Source organism: Mustela putorius, unplaced genomic scaffold, assembly GCF_011764305.1.
Source record: "Mustela putorius furo isolate JIRA1106 unplaced genomic scaffold, ASM1176430v1.1 tig00003846_pilon_pilon_pilon, whole genome shotgun sequence".
In the NCBI taxonomy this organism is placed as follows: domain Eukaryota; kingdom Metazoa; phylum Chordata; class Mammalia; order Carnivora; family Mustelidae; genus Mustela; species Mustela putorius.
In genome coordinates this window covers 20105497-20126078 of record NW_025421999.1, presented here as the reverse complement: position 1 = coordinate 20126078, position 20582 = coordinate 20105497, and the positions used below count along the sequence as shown (strand labels likewise).

At 37.9% G+C, this 20582-nt stretch overlaps 1 protein-coding gene across 11 annotated transcripts in view; it reads right to left on the bottom strand.

The window, feature by feature from the left end:
- EYA1 (EYA transcriptional coactivator and phosphatase 1) overlaps positions 1–20582 on the bottom strand; it is a 360075-nt gene that overhangs the window by 105223 nt on the left and 234270 nt on the right. For all 11 annotated transcript variants that reach the window (XM_045063205.1, XM_045063203.1, XM_045063204.1 and 8 more), the window contains 2 exons: positions 3336–3418; positions 2728–2914 (listed from right to left, as the gene is read on the bottom strand). In XM_045063205.1, coding sequence (XP_044919140.1) covers positions 2728–2914; positions 3336–3418 — 270 coding nt within the window. The remainder of the gene's footprint in view (positions 1–2727; positions 2915–3335; positions 3419–20582) is intronic.

The window sequence follows — 20582 nt, the reverse complement described above, 5'->3', positions numbered from 1 at the left end:
AGGAAGCCACATATATACACTGTGCATTCATTCTGCACTGTTTAATTCCTTGAAACTGAAAGGCAGAACCCTGGCCATACAGAAGACCAGATCATACCTAGAGTCTAATTTTCCAATGTACAAAATAATGACCTTAAATATAATAGACTATTAAAAGAAAAACATCTGAAGTTATTTCAACAAAATAGACATGATTTTAACCTTTTTTTATTTCTATCATAAGACAAAAACATTAGATTATATGTTATAAATCATTGATTCCTTCTTCAATGATTTTATGGATTCTATCATTCAAAACTTCCTTTTTATCAAAGACCAGTCTACAATCTTACATAATCAGTAAGAAAGGAAAATTAACACCAAAAGACTTAGGCAGAATCCACAGTCACACTGCAAATGTAAATAAACAAATGAACCAAAACCTCTAAAATCAGACTAACTCTTCCTTGAATTTCTCAAGTAATCTACATTTCTTTTTAATGTGGAAACTCCCTGAACCTTCTCCTTCATAAGGAAGGGTGATCCATACATTTATTTTAGTGGGAAGTGGTAAATAAAAGGAAGTTGAAAAATATTATTTTCTCTCCAGTTCAATTCATTCTTATGCTGTAGCCATACACTGAAATTGAAATGAGTGCCTGAAACACTAAGCATTGATTCAAATATAATCTAAAATAAATAATTTAATATTAAAAATCATATAGACATTTTGAGGGGCGCCTGGGTGGCTCAGTTGTTAAGCATCTGCCTTCAGCTCAGGTCATGATCCCAGCGTTGTGGGATCGAGTCCCATATCGGGCTCCCTGCTCAGCAGGAAACCTGCTTCTCCCTCTCCCACTCCCCCCGCTTGTATTCCCTTTCTCGCTATGTCTGTCAACTAAATAAATAAAATCTTTTAAAAAAATCTTATAGACATTTTGAAAATCATACTTTTGCATTGTTTCCTACGTGACATGGCTTTGTGGCAAGCCCTCCCCACTCCTTCACTTGGTACGCTTTTGATAAATAAAATTCACTTAAAATAATGGCACGTTTCAGACACAAACTTTTCTGATATGACTAAATTGGGATTTTTCAGAAAGAGCTAATCAACCTTAATTTTTAAAAAAACATGATTAAGTTTTCACTACTTTGTTTTGTACTGTACTCTTCCCAATCAAAATGTCATGATGAGTTAAGTAAAATTACTCTGCGGTCTTCTTTTCTCATTCTGTTATTCCACAAATCCTGAAGAGTTTCTCCACTTGTTCACATAGCTATTCTAATTCAAAGCTCCTGTTAGTCCTCAAGAAGTTGGGATGACCCAGATGGCTCATACGAATACATGAGATCTCCCTGAGATTGGGACAAGCCATTATCTTTCCTCATGATGCTATGAAATTAATGGAAGTGGAGAGGAAAACTCTGTAACAGCTTCTATAATAAATCCAATTTTTGACAGCAATTATATAGATGTTAAATCTAAAGGACTTATATACTAGATTCTGTGAATACTGTATTTATACATGTGAACAGAGTAAAAAATATACCAAGCAACTTCTTAAAAAATAAAGGGAAACAGATTATGATAATCAAAGATTAGAATGTTTGGAATTGGGCTGTGCAGAAATAGTATTTATAGTTCACTGGAATACAAGTTTAAGAATGATGTAACTTCCTGCTGTAGAACAAAATAGTATTCGTCTACATTTAAGAAAAAATGTGAAACGCTAAAACCCGAAAGGAGATTTTTTTTTCTTATGGGGGACATCTGGTAATATTTGCAAGACAAACCTATAGTCAAGATTGAAATTAGCACCTGTTCCATAAAATTCGTTTTCATGATTTAAAATAACCAACTAGAAATAGCACACTATGATCGCATTGTGATAGAAGTGTATTTCAGAGGAAGACCATTTTACCCTGGCTTGTAGCAAAGAGCAGGCTTTGGCTCTAAAAATAAAAGGCAAAGGGAAGCAAACTCTGCAATTGTTTGAGGATAATAGCTCACTTCATACTCCATGAAAGGAGAGACTATATTTTTAATAGGACAAAGGTGAGACGTACAAGAGAAAATATAAGAAATACAGGTAAAGACCAATTCAGGAAATTAAGCCAACGATATTAAGAGTTTCAGAGAAAAAAACTAAAGGAGGGAAAGAAAGGTCAAAAACTTGGTAGGAAAATTTCCAGAGATGGAGAGATTTTCACTGGAAAGGTTTGTGCAGAAGTATGAAAATTCTCATGCCCAGTTATGAAATTCAGAGTAGGACTTGAGAGTGGAAAGGGTGAGCCAGAGGAATCATGATTTTCCATTATTAACTCTGATTTTATTTTTTTTATTTTGGAGAAACATTAAATATTTAATGATAATAAACACTGAATTTGAGGTAATATTTATTTTCATATTCAATACATGGGCAAATATTTATAATTATAGTTAATAATTATAGCTCAATATTTCTAATTATGTATCCAAAACACCATCTCTCTTGAAAATTGAGTATATTTACAACTAACTAAAATCTCAGTTTCAAGGGCTTTTGAAGTTACGTAATTTATACTGAAATTTTTCAGCAAATAAAAATAAATAAAGTTAATGCCATAATCCTGATGTTGGACTTACATGTAGGCTGCGCCAAAACTTGCCAAAACTGTGAAACCACTGCGTGAATATAGGACTGTTGAAAAATGCATTTAAACCACCAGAAATCTAGCCTGCAGGATTAATAAAGTGCACATAGTTACCTGCTGCGGGATCTGTAACCGCTTGGCTGGTGATGCCAGATGGTGGCTCCTGAAGCTGGTAAGTGGCATTTGTGGACGGTGTGGTCGGGCTGGTGTTGCTGCTCGTCATATAATGGGCTGGATACGGGGAGCTATTATAATACTGTGCGTACTGACCCTGGCCGAAGCTCGGATAAGATGGGTAGTCCTACCAAATCAAACCACACAAGAGTAATCCATCAGAGGATGTTGCTGCTTATTACTCCCTTTTCAAAGTATAACTATGTTTGTGTTTCTGGGTCTTCTCTGAATTCACAAAGGGACATGCAAGTACACGCAGACAAAGTGCCCAGACTTGCCAACAAATTTGATGTAAGATCAGATACACTCTCCCTATGCCTTCTAGTCCATGACGCATGACCAGGTAAAATGAAATGAATCCAAAAACCAAACGCTCACCATGGAAGACTCTTAAAGTGATTTTTAAAAGAAAAAATATATATATGTATTTTAAAAGGCTTAGGTAAAATGTCACTCACAGTAGAATATAAACAGATCTTTCTTTATATAGGAAAATCATCTCGCATTTAAAAAAAAATTTCTCAAGTTAAACTGGCTTTTAAAATTACCTGCTGTGAGCTGTTAAATCCAGAGGAATTTGTGAGTGAATTATTTCCTGTATATAATCCTGATGATGTTGTAAAACTGCTACCTGAAACGAAATGAAAAGAAATACGGTTGAAAAAATATGCAAGAATAATGTACCTGTAAGAAATCATTATTTAGATAACACAGAGTTGAAATTCATTGCAAATGTATTTGGTTTCTCTTCAAAACCAGAATCCACCGCCATGACAAAAACAGTGTTTTCTTAAAATCGTTGACAATTTTAGTTCCACCATATTGCAAAACATTAAAGAGTAGAGAGATTTAAATTTCTGAGGACATGAGTAACTCATATAAAATTATGGGCAAAATTATACATTTGTGCAAAAAAATAGACACTGGGCTTTCCATTTTGGTTTGTGAAACACACCAGGGTTTTTTCATGGCTTTACATTAAATATGCTTAATGAAAAATGATGGAACCTGATCAAAGGGTCTTTAAAGTTCTTGCAGGCTCAAAAAGTACAACTACTTTCAAATACTTTCAGACCTGCGCTTCTCACTATAATGGCCTACTGAAAAAGCTGATTATTTCATTACACAGAAGAATAAATGGCAGCCCTTAAAGTATTTGATAAGACAAGGACCAAAGAGGGACAAGATCAATGTTTTATGTATTACATGTGCTCTCTAGGAAAATTGTATTTGCTCAATGTCTACATGTGTTCAACAATAAACAGTAGTCACTGGGCAGGATACAAACATAAAAGCAAATCTCCGTTCCCTCTCTTGTTTTATTTATTTATTGTTAAACTACTCGAAGCAACATTTTCATTTCATTTTATTTTTGAGAGAGAGTGTGTGCATGTGAGTGGCAGGGAGAGGGAGAAGAAGAATCTTAAGCAGGCTCCATGACCAATGCTGAACTTGAGGCGGGGCTCGACTCCAGGATCCTGAGATTTTAAACCGATGGTGAAATCAAGAGTCCAAAGCTTAGCCAACTGAGCCATCCTGGTGCCCCAATAATATGCTATTTCTGATGATCATATTAGCAAAGATTTTGAAAATATGAGGGATTGGTAAATGTGTAAACCAAGGCATTCATATGCTACAAAGCGGGATTTTACGTACAACCTTTCTGGCTGGTCTCTTTGGTCAGTGATAAATAACAGCCAGCAATTTTATTGCCTGACATTTGCTGTGAGAAAAGAATGCATGGATTTATACAAAGAGATCATTAGCAAAGATGTTCTTCAGTGCTGTTTTTAATAACATAGGAAGCATTCCCAAATCTTTAACACAGTTATTCAGGAAAGGGAATATTATGAAGGCATTGAAATGGTATCATAATGATGTTTAATTACATGGAAAATTTTTTCATATTATTTTGCTAGAGTAAAAATGAAAACAAGGAAAATGTTTTGATGATTTCATCTGGAATATTTTTGAAAGCATACAAACGTTTTTAAAAAGCACAAAAATCTCAGAAACATTATCTATGGAAGGGCATAGCTGTTGGTCACATAATATTCATGAAGCCAAGTCATACTTCAGACTTTTCGACCCAGAAGCTGCGTTGCTTCTATAAACAGAAAAACCGTTTCCTTTAATTAAAATTTTATGGCCAATGAATGTGTTGGCAGTTGAAGGAGAAAGTCTTCAGTGTGAACTAGCTCTTCACAGATGCTTTCAGGTATGATGCACAAGTTAATCCACGCCAATTACTTATTTGCTACTCAGCAGTTAAACACTACCTCAAGAGTCAGAAAACAGGGTTTCCAGTCATCACTTACGAGCTGTTTGGACTTTGGACAGATCACCCAACCACTCTAAGATCTAACTTCCCCATCCGTGAAAACTCTACTTTGTAAGGTTCTTCAACAGATCAAATGAGGTAATGTTTTGGAAAGCATCGTGCCCGATCTACAACAGCGCACCAGTATTAGAAGCTGTTATTGTTTATCTCAGTAAACATTTCTAAAATTCTCCACTGCATTTCTGTATCTTTTCTCTCTCCTTACTTTCCCAAACTAGATAAATAGCACTTAATCTCTTTGCATATCTAACATTCTTTTCCTACTTATTTATCAGACATCTCTGAACTTTAAAAACCTGATCCGAGCCTTTGTTATTTTTATTAAGGGAAAATATTTCCTAAGATAGTTTCAAATCTGGTTATCACAGACTCATATTTGAGGTTTCCTTCTTTGTGACTTTCAGGAATACCAATTGTTCAAAGTTCCCATAACACCCATCACAGATAAACAAAGAGCTCCCGCACTAATATTTATTCTGCCGTGAAAACTGGGGCTTCAGGCAAGCTTCCCCTATTACTGTCATTAGCATGGGACAATCGCAAACTTCTAAACATATATTAAGTGCTGGACTCGCGGTGGTAATTACATGGGGATAAAAGAATGACTGAGACATAGTTTGGGACCTCTCAGGACTTATCAGGATGACATCGGTTTTGTTTTTTTTTAAGTACTGGACCTCATGGGCATGTGACTCACTCTGTATTTATCAGCAAGTAATTAATCAATATTGATATTTTATATATAAAGCAAACTTACACTGAACAGCGTAAAACATGCCTTGTAAAAATAAAATTTAAATTTCTTTTGGATAAGAGTGCAATATCAATACTTTTTAAAACTATACTATATACATTTAATAGGAAACATTACTTTGGGTTATGACTTGTTACTTTCATTTAAAACTGCACATTTCTAGGTTATGACTTGCTACTTTCATTTATACTACACATTTTTGAACAATAAATACTGACCTCAACAATCCCTATCCACCAAGAAAATGAGTACGATATAGAAAATATATTTTTTAAATGGGTGTTTTCATTCCATAAGTTATTCCCTGGAACAAAGTAGAAAAGGCCACGGAAGCTATATTGGCACATACAGGCCACTGAGGTATGACCAAGTAAATCACAGTTCAGTACTTGAAATGGTACCCAAGTGACTTTCCAGACTTAATGCTACTTCTAAGGCTATACATTAGCTGGAATTCAACATAAGTTATAGTCATTTACTGGCTGACAGCTGGCCGAGATTCCATTCCATTTAGTACACTGCAGCAGGCTTTAATGGCACTCCTGAGGCCTAGGAGACTTAATGCAACTTCCAAAAGGGTCTAAGTTACTTCAGGGAGAGGGGTACACACTAGGGACTCAGGCTCAGGCAATACTCATTTTTCACCACCAGCTTTGGATCTGTAGGGCCACACCACCTGCCTTCATGTAGGACTTAGGCAAAGAAGGCAGCTAACTTTCAGTCTAGGCCACCAGCACTGGCTTTCTGCAACAGCCTGCTTTACTGGTTTCCTGCCCATCTTCCGGCCCTCTCCAGTTCATTTTCCACAAAGGTAGAATATTTTCTCTAATGTGCATATCTGATCTTCTCACTCCCCTGTTTTTTTTTTGTTTGGTTTGGTTTGGTTTTTCACGTAACTGTTAGTGGCTTCCTCTTGCCCTCAGGATAAAATTCAAACTCCTTCCCAGAGCTTATTTATTAGACCCTGGTCTGGTTCCAGTCTATCTTTCGGACTGCTCTGGTTTTGTCTCAGGAACCTCAACCCAACCCAACCAGATACACATTCCAACCTAACTTCACACAAATGAAGCAACATGTGGTTCTCTTAAGGTGGCTTCTTGCACCTCTTACCTCCTCCCCATTGTATCCTGACTAATATCTCATCAACTTCATAACTCAGCATGGACTAGAAACCTTTCTTCTCAAACACCTTCCCCATATTCCCCTCTTCTCTTTCCTCCTAAGCCTGGATTACTGAATCTCCCGTCTGTCTATCTGCCTACCTACCTACCTAGCTACCTACCTCTGTAATGTATACATAGTATTATATAAATTTATATATACTTAGATACATTATATATTTCTATTATATAAATGTATATATAACTTACATGTATAACATATATTGATATATTTACATTTGTACGTTTGTGTATAATTTATTGTATAAATTTATATAATAGGCACACAAATTTATATATATTTATATACATCTAGGACTACTCATCAGTATTTTAAGCTAACTAGTATTAATTAATTAGAATATTGATACAGGGCGCCTGGATGGCTCAGTGGGTTAAGCCACTGCCTTCAGCTCAGGTCATGATCTCAGGGTCCTGGGATCAAGTCCCACATCGGGCTCTCTGCTCAGCAGGGGGCCTGCTTCCCTCTCTCTCTTTCTCTCTCTCTCTCTCTGCCTGCCTCTCCGTCTACTTGTGAGCTCTCTCTGTCAAATAAATAAATAAAATCTTAAAAAAAAATTAGAAAATTGATACAAATTAAAGACTCATTTTTTAAAAAAGATTTTATTTAATTTGTGAGAGAACACACCTGCAGGAAGGGGAGGAAAGGGGATAGGAGAGGGAGAGGCAAACTCTCCATTGAGCACAGAGCCCATGTGGATGGAGCTTGATCTCAGGGCCTTGAGATCATGATCTGAGTCTAAATCAAGAGTCGGACACAACTGACTGAGCCATACTCAAATAATAATTACATTTAAACTCATTAGTCCCTTCCCTATTAAACAAGCTAAAAAGAAATCTTAGAGCTTATAGAATTGGATGTTTGTAGTCAACCCATACAAACATAACCAGAATACAAACTAGAGTAACAGTAAAGATCGACAATGTCCCTGAGTACTTACTATGTGCTAGGAGTGTGTTCCTCTGTTATATGCTTTATCTAAATCCAACAGCTTGATACTATAGGCAGTATTAATATTCCCACGTTGCAAGTAAGGAAACAGAGGGTTAGGTCAAGATCATACAGCTTTATTGGGGTAAAAGTGAAATTGAACCCAGCTCCATCTGGTTTCAGAGTCTACACAATGCTCTCTCACACCCTCTTACCTTCTCTATACAGGTTTATAGAAGCCCTGAAATCCACTCTAGTTTTCTACAGGACTAAGAAAAACATCAGAAGCAAAATAGATGTACATAAGACCAACTGATAGCACTTAAAGGTTACTAAGTGCTGGCTCTGAGCCAGTAGTTTCCATGTTACAGCTCCCTGGGCCCTCCTAACTGCTGTGAGAGGAGAACTTACACCCCACTTTACAGATGGGCAAACCACCAAAGATTATGAAGAGTATCCTGGGCCACCTGGCCCCAGAGGCTAGGTTTCTAATCCCCACAGTAGATTACCTCTCAAAGCAATTGGGACCAGGGTGGTGGTGGGGGGGAGGGGTTGGAGAAGATCTTGGAAAAAAATTATTTTTTTAGCATATCCAACCTACAGCCAATGCTAGGCAATTGTCAGGAGGCATCTGTTAAAAGGCACATGTCTACACCCCGCATTAGACAGAGGAATCACCAACCACCTCACTGAGGTAGAAGAGGGAGGGTTTGACCTAAAAAGCCACAGGTTTATCAAACACCTCAAGTAACTGCGACTGTGTTTTATACCAATTCAGTGGGTGTCTTTGTAGTCCCTTCAGAAACATGTAACCAGTACAGGCTTGCTTTTTTCCTCTAAGAAAGGAATCACACTCACCAAGCATTTCTAGAGTGGAAGCTTTAAGGAGACTGTTTAGGGGAAGTTTGGGTCCTCAAGCTGTGGGAGAGCTCGTAAAGGGAGGTGAGGGTTCCAAGGCGACAGCTGATCCCAGGCAGATCTGGTGCCCATACCATCCGATGAATTTCACCAGGCCAGAACACCAGAAAGCAACGGCAACAGAAACACCTCGATGCTCCTGAGAAAGTTTCAGTGTGTCACTGCGAAACCCACTTTCTACCCTGAGCAGCCCCGGCAGGAGAGGCACTTTTGTGGAGAAGGCTTCCCTACCCCAGGCTTGAACATGGATGCCGGAGGGGGAGAGAGGGCAAGACGCGACGAGGGAAAACAGACCTCCTTTGTCCGTTTGAGGATCCATCTGCTGCGAGTTTCTGTTTGATTCATGAGTCTTCACTTTTACCTTAGGTCCGAGAACTAGGCTTAATATTCAGAATTTCTTTATCAAAAAAAACTAAAAATATTCTCCTTCCTAGAGACAAACCACTATATGTGAAAAGCCACTTCTAGGTAAATAAAAGAGCAAATATATTGTAAAATAAAATGCTGTGTATTTTATATAACAGAACATTACAAAAATTCGCCAAAGTAGAAAGAATTCCCACTTAGAACTCATTATTTCTTAATTAGGGAGTCTGACAGGGATAGGTTCAAGTGAAGGTCCAGTAATGCACAGTATTAATTCTTGGTACAGTTTGGAATTAAGTTACACTTCAAGCAGGGTGGCAGTGGAGGAAACTTCCTACCCAGTTGTTAAGACAAAAATCTTATCTACTTAAATAGTTCACTATTGTGAAAAATCACAGCAATGCTTTTTTTGGCAGAGAGGGGAAAAGAAAAGAACACTGAGATCATTTTTCCTTTCAGAACACCTCTAAGACACAAAGCTACTCAAGTGAATGAAAGCACCAGGTTAGTTTGGGAAGGAAAATACAATTGTACAAAACAAACAAACAAACAAACAAACAAGTAGTGTGTTCCTGGCATACAGTGAGGGAAAAGTGCCCAAAGGAGAAGATCAGAGAGTGAAACATTCTCAGAAAAGCAGGGGGAGAGACGAAAATTAGATGAAAGAAGTTTCTTGATCATTTCAGAAAAGATTAACTGTTCAGGAAAAGACATGGCATTCTCTAACTGAAAAACCCAAGAATCTGGACATTGAACATGCCAACAGGAACATATTGTGGCACAGGAAACCTAAGAGGGTAGAGGGGGTGAGGGGGAAGCTGACACACATGTTAAGGACATGTATGTGCATAAAACTGGGCCCGGAGAAGGGACATGAGGTTTGGAGAGGAGAGTTTGGGATGGATACTGCCTAAGCTCCTTCATCCATAGTCTGCTGTATTAACTCAGGACGGGATCCCTGGGATCCTGGAAACACGTCAGACTCATTCCTGCTCCTCTCCTCTCCTGCTTCCCTCTAACAGTCTGTTTCTCATCATCCGGCAAGGCCTGGTTCAAGTCCTAGCTTTCCAATAAGCTTTCCCTGACAAGTCGTCTCTGCACGGATTTCACTTTCTGGGAATCCCAGCTTGCTAATGGAAGCCACAGAATTTGCCTCTTTGCTAGTCTTGCTTCTGTCCTTTGTTCCTTAGATTTCTGTGTGGTACTTCTCCTGCCTGCCTCACATGGAGACGGATAAGCCATGGCTGATTCATGCCTTTGAAGGGTTTCATCCAGGCTCATGTGAGAACCGGTGCTTGAGAATTTTAGTTCAGTGTGGTAAGTGACAAAAGGGCCTGGTAATAATACACCTGTCCTAAAAATCAGGTGTATGGACTGGAGGAAGACTTTTAATCACCTTTTTTTTTTTTTGGTGATGATGGTGGTAATTATGGGCACTTTGGAAGGGCAACTTGAAAGCCAATAGACATCACAAGAGAAAAACATGTTTCAAGTTCCTTATTTGTTCAGCAGTGGGAAAAAAAAAGAGGGAAAGGAGAAACAAATTAATAACAGCTTATTTCTCAGATTTTATCTAAAGAACACACACTTTAGTGTTCTTTTTTTGTTGTTGTTAAACTAGATGGTGTATAAAGGCTTATCTTTAAACACTAGATTACAGACACTACTTTAGATTTAAATTAAAGAAAATTAAATTCAGGCTTGAATAAACACCCTTCTGGAAGGATTTAAAATATTTCTAAATCTCCAAAAAGAAAATCTATGAGTGTTTTAAATCAAGTAAGATTTTTAAAATTTATTTATTTGAGAGGGAGCATGAGTTGGGGGGAGGGGTAGAGGAAGAAGCAGACTCCCTGCTGAGCAGAGAGGCGGATGTGGGGGCTCAATTCCAGGATCCTGGGATCATGATCTGAGCCAAACCAACCACTTAACGGACTGAGCCACCCAGGTGCTCTCTGTTTTGTTTTGTTTTTTAAATGATCAAACAAGATTTTAAACTGATTAAACTTCATGGATTTTGAACAGCTCATAAAATCTCACCAGTTTTAGATGCTCCGTACCACTGGATCCCAAAGATGATACAAGGATGTCACATCCCTATAAACACCACACAGGTGTCCTAATAGAACACTGATCTTACCACACAAACATGGGCCTCCTAAGAGGCTACTATTAGCTCAGATATTGGCATCCTGTGGGTATATAATGAAATTAAGAGTCTTGCTTGCATATGAGAAATTTCATATTCAGAATGCAATAATATTCTATGTTTTTACAGTCCATTTATATTTTGGTATTTCCACCCCATTTTTTCTCTGGTTATTTCCACCATCAGACAGTGAGGTGGCTGAGGCAGGGATCCTTCTCCTTCGCCAAGAAGCAGGGTGAAGCTACTTTCTCTCATGCAAAAGGATTCTCAGTTAGGGAAGAACCACTGTCTCCATTTTCAGGTCACTGTACCATGCCATACCCCACGTTCAGATTTTCTGATTCAGTGACATTGAAAGTGAATTGTATATTCTGAAATGTGGCCTTAATTTCTGGTTACACTAACATCGCAGATGGTAGAGACAAAGGCATCTGAAAAATTTAATGAATACCTTTGCCATCAAATCATCTCATTTCTAAAAGACTTCTTCCTTATAACTCTCCTGTAGGCTAGCAAGTAATTTGAAAAGCACATTATATAAAGATGCCCACAGACCATGGATCACAAGGATTTTGCTTTCCTCTTGTCACTGTCAGGGGTTCCTACAGAGAAGGGTGGTGGTCTCGTCAACCGTAACAAACATGAAACAGTCTTGCTAGAAGGCCCGGTGCAGGCTACATCATTCTATGTACTAAGCAACTATAGTTTAAAAATAAGCCAACCTCTCAGAACCTTGATTAATAAACCCCTACAAAGTTAGCATATTAAGAACATAAGTGATATTGACACACTCCATAATTTAAAGTATCGAAGTTTCGGATGTGATTTAACCTGGAGAATACTGCCCAACTAGAACTTCAAAACGCTTAGGAAAAGAAAAGGCTAACATATAGGTCAAAGGTCTACTTCACAGAGAACAAGGACTCACATTAAAAACCAGAATCCCAGCCAACCTAAGAATGCTGGGACCTGCTGGGGCCTGTCTGTACTCCCCATGTCTGAGAGTGTTTCCTAGCACTTCCTCAGCAAGCAGGATGCTATTCGCCCCTCGTGTATTTTCACAGAAGTCCATTTGCTTTCCTTCCCTGGCCTCTTTGCCATGGGCTATGTCCATCATCGGGCACGATCTATGTGGCAGAAGTTAGCGCAACTCCCCGGGGACAAGCCTCTGAAAGCCAGATGGGTTATTTAATACCAAAGTTTCCCCCCTTTCTTACAAGAAGGATTTTCAGCGACCAAGCTTTCCTTTTTATCCCGGTAACAGTTTTTATATTCCAAAGAGTGTTTTTAACTTAGGCAATAATAACTGGAAAGCCTTTGCATTTACCTTTCTTGATCTAGTTCTATATACTTTAACAATCCCTATAAAAAACAAATTGGGTACTGATCACTGATGACTTATGGCGACAGCTGGATTTCAACAAAATTTGGTTTTTCAATACCCCTTAGTTGAAATAACACAAGATGCCAAAAGAGCTAAAATGGAACATTACTTTAAAAAATCAACGTAAGCATAAAAAAGTCCTAGAATGCAAAAAGGCCATGAACTACAATATCAATGTGAGTGGACTGGCAAAGAAATTAAGGAGAAATTCTGAACACTAGCACACGCTGCAGGAGTGATTCTGCAATTCTAACTGTAACATGTCCTTTCATGTCAGAAAGTATAAATCTCAACTGCTTTTATCATAACAGATTCTAAAAAAGGTTCCTTAAAACCATGCAGTTTGGAGTTTGCTATTTTTTTCTTTTAGAAAAATACCATTTCTATGGGCAATGAAAAACTTTCAAAGTACATTTTACTAAGCAGTTTTGAGCTTCTAAATGACTCATACATGGAAACACTTCAGCTATATGTTTAAAAAGCCCTGGACGGGCAGAACAAAGGAAATAAGGATGGTTTCCCTCATTAGGTTATTGTTAGATCATTTCCACTGGATAATGAGCCCCAGATAAGGCAGTGTGGAAAGCTGCACAATCGTGAGCCCTGCCACATACCTTTGAACAAACCCCTGCCCTCCTTTTGTTCTTCCTCACGGGTTTAAACCCCGATCTCTTTAACAGAATGAACAGCACCATATACAAAGAGGCAGTCAGAATTTGTGTTATTTTCTTCTCTAAGGGAGAGCAATAAAGCCTAAGGAAAATAAACAAAGCGAAGTTTCCAGGGTCCTCCGGTTTTCAGGCGTGTGTATCTGGGTAGCCCCTCCTATCTATCACAGCCAATCCTGACACCCTCCTGGTGCAGAATGACAGGAATGCCCCACACCACAACTACTATTCTGGGGCAATAAAACACTCAGAAAAAGCACCGGATACCCCCACTCTCATTCTGCGATGCCCCCAACCAGCTCCTCCAACGAGCATGAACACAAGGGAAGATTGCTTTGAACAAACCACGATCACACACTAACCAAGATTTTTATTATGCTAAATTCCAAAATCACTTTTCCAAATGGAGAGAGCGAGGGTCCTCAATCTTAATCTCTAGCCTTCTTTATGGAATTGACCTCTCCACCTTTAACAGACATTTGCATATTTTATAACTGATACCAGAGATGAAAATATGAGTAAAGACGATGACTGCCTGTAACCATCAAGAATCAACAGGACCAAGTTATCATGGAACACTGGGTTTTCCTCAAAGCTGAGGTTCAGTTCATTGAACCAGTCTGATTTTAGTTTTTTGTGTGTGTGAAAATGTTTACACTTCCTCACCTTAAATAAACTGCCAAACAAACTGTCATTTTCTGTAAGTGACTCACCCTCCAAATTATGAATGCGGTTTCTTCTTTTCTGTGCTAGATAGAACTCTGAGCCTATACTGTATGGAATGCAGGGGTAAGGGAAGGGCAATGCAAGCAACAACTCTGGAACGTGTGTTTAAAAAAAAATAACAGTTTGATTTCAGGTCAATTGCCTTTTGTACATAAAAGCGTGAATAAAATGAGTTTATGACAAACTGAGCAGATATTCTGGGAAATTGGTCAGTAAGCCAAATGTCGAAGCAGTTTCTCCTGGGAGGATTTTTACATGGACAAATCCTTACTCATAGATACTCCTCCTTCCCCCAACACACACAGGCACACACAACACCCTCGCTTCACCATCTCAGTGCCCTCAGACTGGCCAGCAGCATTGGAGAGACTCCCTACACCACCTGGCTCATTGACCCAAAGTCTCCAGGCACCCTACGTCCATTCATACTCATCCATTCAGCTAATTTGCACAGACTTTTTCAATGGTGTGTGATGGAAAACCTCCTCACACAATTCCAAAGTGTCTTCCAGAAATACTGAAGCTGATCCTGGGAGCAAGAAGATATCAAATTAAAAGCAAGGCTTTTGCTTCCTCAGGGTGAACCCTACCATTGTCTACAAACAGTAACGTTTTGCTTTTCTCAGCTAAACTTAAGTTTCTAATCCTCCACTGGAGGTAAAGGAGAGACAGAGAAAAGATAAATAGAATTCTCTAGCAATCCTGCAGCAAAAGCAAAGGCTACCGAATTTCCCAATCCATGAGGTTATTAACATCATGGGTCAAAAAAAAACCAAAAAACAAAACAAAACAAAAAAACCCATCATGGGTCATTAGCATCAGTGCATATAAAACAAAAATTCAATCCTTGTTTGGTTTACAATCTGGTATGTGCATGATCCATGGAAGCCTACCATAACAGAAGTGCTAAATGCTGAAGCTAGAAGGATCCAGAAAGATCACCTAAACCAAACATGGAAGCAAGAATGACGTAGTTCATAAGGCTTGGCAGTGGCACGTACCCACATATTACCAAATAAATCTGTCCAGTAAGTACCGTGAAAGTGTTAAAGTACAAATAGTACTCAGAAATGAATTATCTAGGGAGGTTTGGGTGGCTCAATCGGTTAAGTGTCTGCCTTCTGCTCAGGTCACAATCCCAGGGTCCTGGGATCGAGTCCCACATCAGGCTCCTTGCTTAGCAGGGACTCTGCTTCTCCCTCTTCCTGCTGCTCACCCTTCTCCCTCTCTGCCTCTGATAAGTGATTAAAATCTTAAAAAAAAAATTGATTATCTGAAAATTTTTTTTCTAGAGATGTTATTTTCGAACATTTATATACTTAGTTGTGTAATGCAATGTCTCGGTTACTTAAAGAGAAAATCTGTGCTTCAGAATGTATACACTGTAAGCAAATACATTTTGTTTTTTTCTTTTTTTCTGTAGTTTTCTCTAAGAGGCTCCTCTACTGGCACTATAATTTCGATGTGTTACAACACAGGAGGGCCTGAGAGTTCTTTTTTTTTTTCTTTTTAAAGATTTATTTATTTGACAGAGAGAGAGAGATCACAAGTAGGCAGAGAGAGGGGGAAGCAGGCTCACTGCTGAGCAGAGAGCCAGATGTGGGGCTCGATCCCAGGACCCTGAGATCATGACCTGAGCCGAAGGTAGAGGCTTAACCCACTGAGCCACCCAGGTGCCCCCTAAACCATTCTCATTTTGAGGCATTCTTTGGCATTTTCAAATTTTTATCCTTTAAAGTCATTGTTCAGGGTTTTCAGAAGGATTGAGACAACAAGTGTAAAATAATTAGAATAGTTGTTGGCATTAATCATTGTTGAATAATGTTATATATATTATATATAATATCAATATATTTATATATATACACGTATATATAATGAATAAATATTAAGTGTTATTTTGATGTATGGGAACTAGAATTTTCCATCTGGGTAGCATAGTTTGTCATGGTCTTATCTTCTTCCTTAAGCTTGATTTTTTTTAAGATTTTATTTACTTATTTGACAGAGAGAGAGAGCACAAGCAGGGGGAGCAGCAGGTAGAGGCAGCGGGAGAAGCAGGCTCCCCATTGAGCAGGGAGCCTGATGTGGGGCTTGATCCCAGGACCCTGGGATCATGACCTGAGCCGAAGGTAGACATTTAACTGACTGAGCCACCCAAGTGCCCCCTTAACCTTGATTTCTGAATAAAAAATTTGCTGTTTATGGCTGATGCCTCTTCCTTTGCTAATTTTCTTGCTCAAAGTAGAGAGATGATAGAGGGATTATTGAGACATAAACAGTTGGTTCATGCCTCCTTCTCTCCACCTCTGCAGAACTGAGCTCCTATCTTTGCCAGCAGCCATTCTGTGTGTCCCACTGCTTTCACTTTCCAATGTCTGTCCCCACTCTTGCCAACACAGCATCTTCTCTCTTCTGGGTTTATTCTTCGTGTTCCTTTTTCTTCCAGTCTCTCCCCTTAGTTTTTGTCTCATGTACAAACAGCCTGACTTTTACGGATAGTGACTTTTCTTTTTGCCAGTACATTAGTTAGATCTGAATTTTTTTTTTTTCCTATGCTTACCTGGTTACTGGGTTCTTGGAATTCTTTTTGTTGGAGATAGATATATATATACACACATATAGATATAGATATATATACACACATATATATGTGTGTGTGTGTGTATATATCTCCAACTTTTTATTGGATTATTGAGACATAAACATGTCTCAATAATAAACATATATACACACATGTGTGTATATATATATCTCCAACAAAAAGAATTTATATATGTATATATATGTAAATTATATAAATTATATATATGTATGTGCATATATACACATATACATATCTTTAGTATACTATGTCTATATTAAATTTATATATTCTGTTTGTTTCCTCCTGGGGAACAGGAACATTTAGGTAGTGCTTCCTAATTTGGAACTACTTGAAAAAGCTGGACAATTGCAGTAATAATAGTAACCACATCACCACCACAATGAGAGCGGTAACAATGAAAACAATCATTGCAGGCCTTACTGTGTTGGTCAGAGTGATTTACCTGGATGATCTCAATTATATCTCACACCACCACTATGGGAAAAGACAGTAATTCCACTTGAAAGTAAGGAAATGCAGGTGTGAAATGCAGGCTGTGCTGAAGGCCCACTGACAGCAACAGCAGGGTTGTTCAACAGGCAGTCTGACTCTGGAACCTACGCTGTTAACCAGAGAGCAAGATTTCACTGAGCCATTAGTCTAGATCTACCATGTCTGCCAGAATCAAAGAAGGGATCACCGCACATTCTCTTTATATCAGCACAACACAGTGAACACACATACCACATTTCAGTCTGAGTCATCTAGATTACTAGAATATTTCTTCTAGTGTTGTGAAATTCTAGTAGCTAAATCTCTAGTAGAATAACTAATTATTGTACCTTATATTTTAAAGGTGAGAAGATCTTGGGGAGAAAAAGCTAGGTAAAACACTCCCAAATCACTAAAATACATATGGCTTCTTCCAGGATTCTAAGAATTTTTAATAGCTCTAAAATGAGATTGACATAAACAAAAATCACTGTTATTCATTAAGGATAAAAGAATTCAGAGAATTTTGAAAATAAGACATTATAGAAATTTTTATATTAAAGCAAGATATATTGAGAAGATACTCAAAGGCCAATGGACTCCCACAACGGGCTATAGAAAATCATTTAATAATAGTGAGGCATTTTTCATAATGCACTTAATATTTGTGAAATACATATTAATCAGATGTTATTTATCCAAATCTGGCCATAAGGAGTTTATAGCATATTATGTATCATTATCCATCATCACACTAGCATGTTTCAAGTTAATAGCATATAATTATCTCGCTTGATCTGTGGAAGTCGTATTATATCTAATAACCTAAAATTGAGTCAAGTGCCATTATAGAAATACCCATATAAAATAATATCTTAAGCACGGAAAATGGGTTCTGAAATTCCACTGGAAAGACCATCTAACCAACGGCTGCACAAAAACACAAAAACGTTTTAATGCAATATCCAATATGCCCAGATGCAATGAAATCTATGAGCAGAGAAGCAATGCTGTATTTCATGCTGTGTGTGTCCTTACTTCATTAACATAAATAGCTTTTCCTTCTCCAAACTGTCTTTTCTCCTCCGTTTTCATACTTCTCTCTATTCTAACACTATGCTTATACTCTGATAGCCGGTTAGTCCCCTTAGGAATTGTTTCTGCTGTGCAAGCTTTCAATCTGAGAGGAGAGAATGAATAAAAATAAATTTCAAGTGCATTGTTTCTCAAAGTCTCTGAGATATAAGACCAGTTTTTTCCCCAGTCCTTCCAGGACTGACAAGTCAGCAAAATACAATATTAATGTACTGCAAAAGAAGAAAATGAAAAAAGAGAGTATAAGTCCCATTTCTTGAAATTATTATTTGATTTAACCAACATGAGTTTTACTATTGGCATACTATATAAGTTTCTAAACACTTAACTTGAAATTTCTGTACTTGGCTCACTGTAGAAAGGTAGCCAAGAGACTGAAGATGGGCTTGGGCCCAGAAATCACACACACTGAGGTAGCTCTCACTCTGACATGCTTCACCTGTTTCCTTCTCACCTTCAAGACCCAAAGACCTTCTCCTCGAGGAGACCTGGATGCTCAGTAGAGAACAGAACCTACCAGGGTGCCCTATGTACTTCTCTCATAGCGCTCAGGAGACTCTGCCCATCATAAATGAAAGCTCTACCAGCAAACGGACCTTGTTTGTCTTACGATTTGTTTCATTACAAGGCTTAGGACTATTATATGCATTAAGTAAGTCTTTTCAGGGGCATCTGGGTGGCTCAGTGGGTTAGGCCTCTGCCTTCAGCTCGGGTGGTGGTCTCAGGGTCCTGGGATCGAGTCCTACATCGGGCTCTCTCCTCGGGGGAGACTGCTTCCTCTTCTCTCTCTCTCTGCCTGTCTCTCTGCCTACTTGTGATCTCTCTCTGCCAAATAAATTCATAAGATAATTTTTTTAAAAAATAGTCTTTTCATCACTCTTCCTTTTATTCCTTTACTCAACTGAATATCAGTGGAGTTGTACATGCAGAAACCTGATCCTTTCCTAGGCAGCTTTAAAGTTCTGGAATCAGAGATCCAGTAACAGCCCTCTAATAACACATACTATCTGTTGTAAGACGGTTTTTATTTTATAGCCACCAAATATATCAAACTTTATAATTCAGGTTTTCTTTAAGAGAAAGTATAAGAGAGGGATGGGGGAGGGGCAGAGAACAAGAGAGAAAATCTTAAGCAGGCTCCACACCTAGCACACATGCAATGCAGGGCTTGATCTCACCATTCTGAGATCATGACCCAAGCCGAAATCAAGAGCTGGGCACCTAACCAACTGAGCCATCCTGGTGCCTATATAATTCAGGTATTTTTATACCAAAGGCAAAGCCAAATATGAAAAGATTAATGGAACTGATCCCATAAAATTTTAGTTTACTGAACAGAAAAAAAAAAAAAAAACCACACTTAAAAATGATAAGCTGGAGATCTATAAAATATTACAAAAGTTTAAGAATCTTAATAAATGAAATAAGACAAAGATGAATACTGCCATGAAAAGAAAAAATGATTTATCTTCTCAATTAAAAAATGTATATGAAAACAATAAAATCTTGCACCTGCTAAAATGGCACTTTTTAAAAGGATTTTATTCAATGTGTTCATGCTAATATGCAGCCCTTCCTTGTGTAAATATATAACAAATCTTTAAGAGTCTAAAACAGTTTACTTAGCAATTCACAGTTAAATTCATTCAAAGGAAGTAATTAAGAATGTAAACACTCATGGTATTGCTCTAGATGTCTAATAAAAGGGAGAGTAGTGACATAAGCTATACCTATCAAACTGCACAGTCATTAAAATGATGCTGTAGAATAGAATTTATTGATGTGGAAAGATGTTTACAATGTATTCACAATCTACGGTTACTGAAAATAACAGGTTGCAATACTCTATTATACAATACGGTCCCATACTGCCTATCTGGAAGAACATATATCAAAGTAATAATAAATATATGAGATCTTTAATTATTTTTTATTCTGTTTTCTAATTTACCTGCAATAACTATTTTAATGCAATGAAAATTAAGATTAAAGATATTAAAAAGATCAAAATACAAAAAGAACACCTTCAGTCAAAAAGCAGGGATAAGGGAATTAATTCAATTAGTGGCACTAGTAAGCAGTAGATTGTGATTGAAAGGATTTGAGGTAAATTAGGAGACTATTTAAATTAGGAGACCCACTTTCAGGTATTTTTCAGGCACATTTGCATGATAATGATCTGCTAATCACACTTATGCCTATG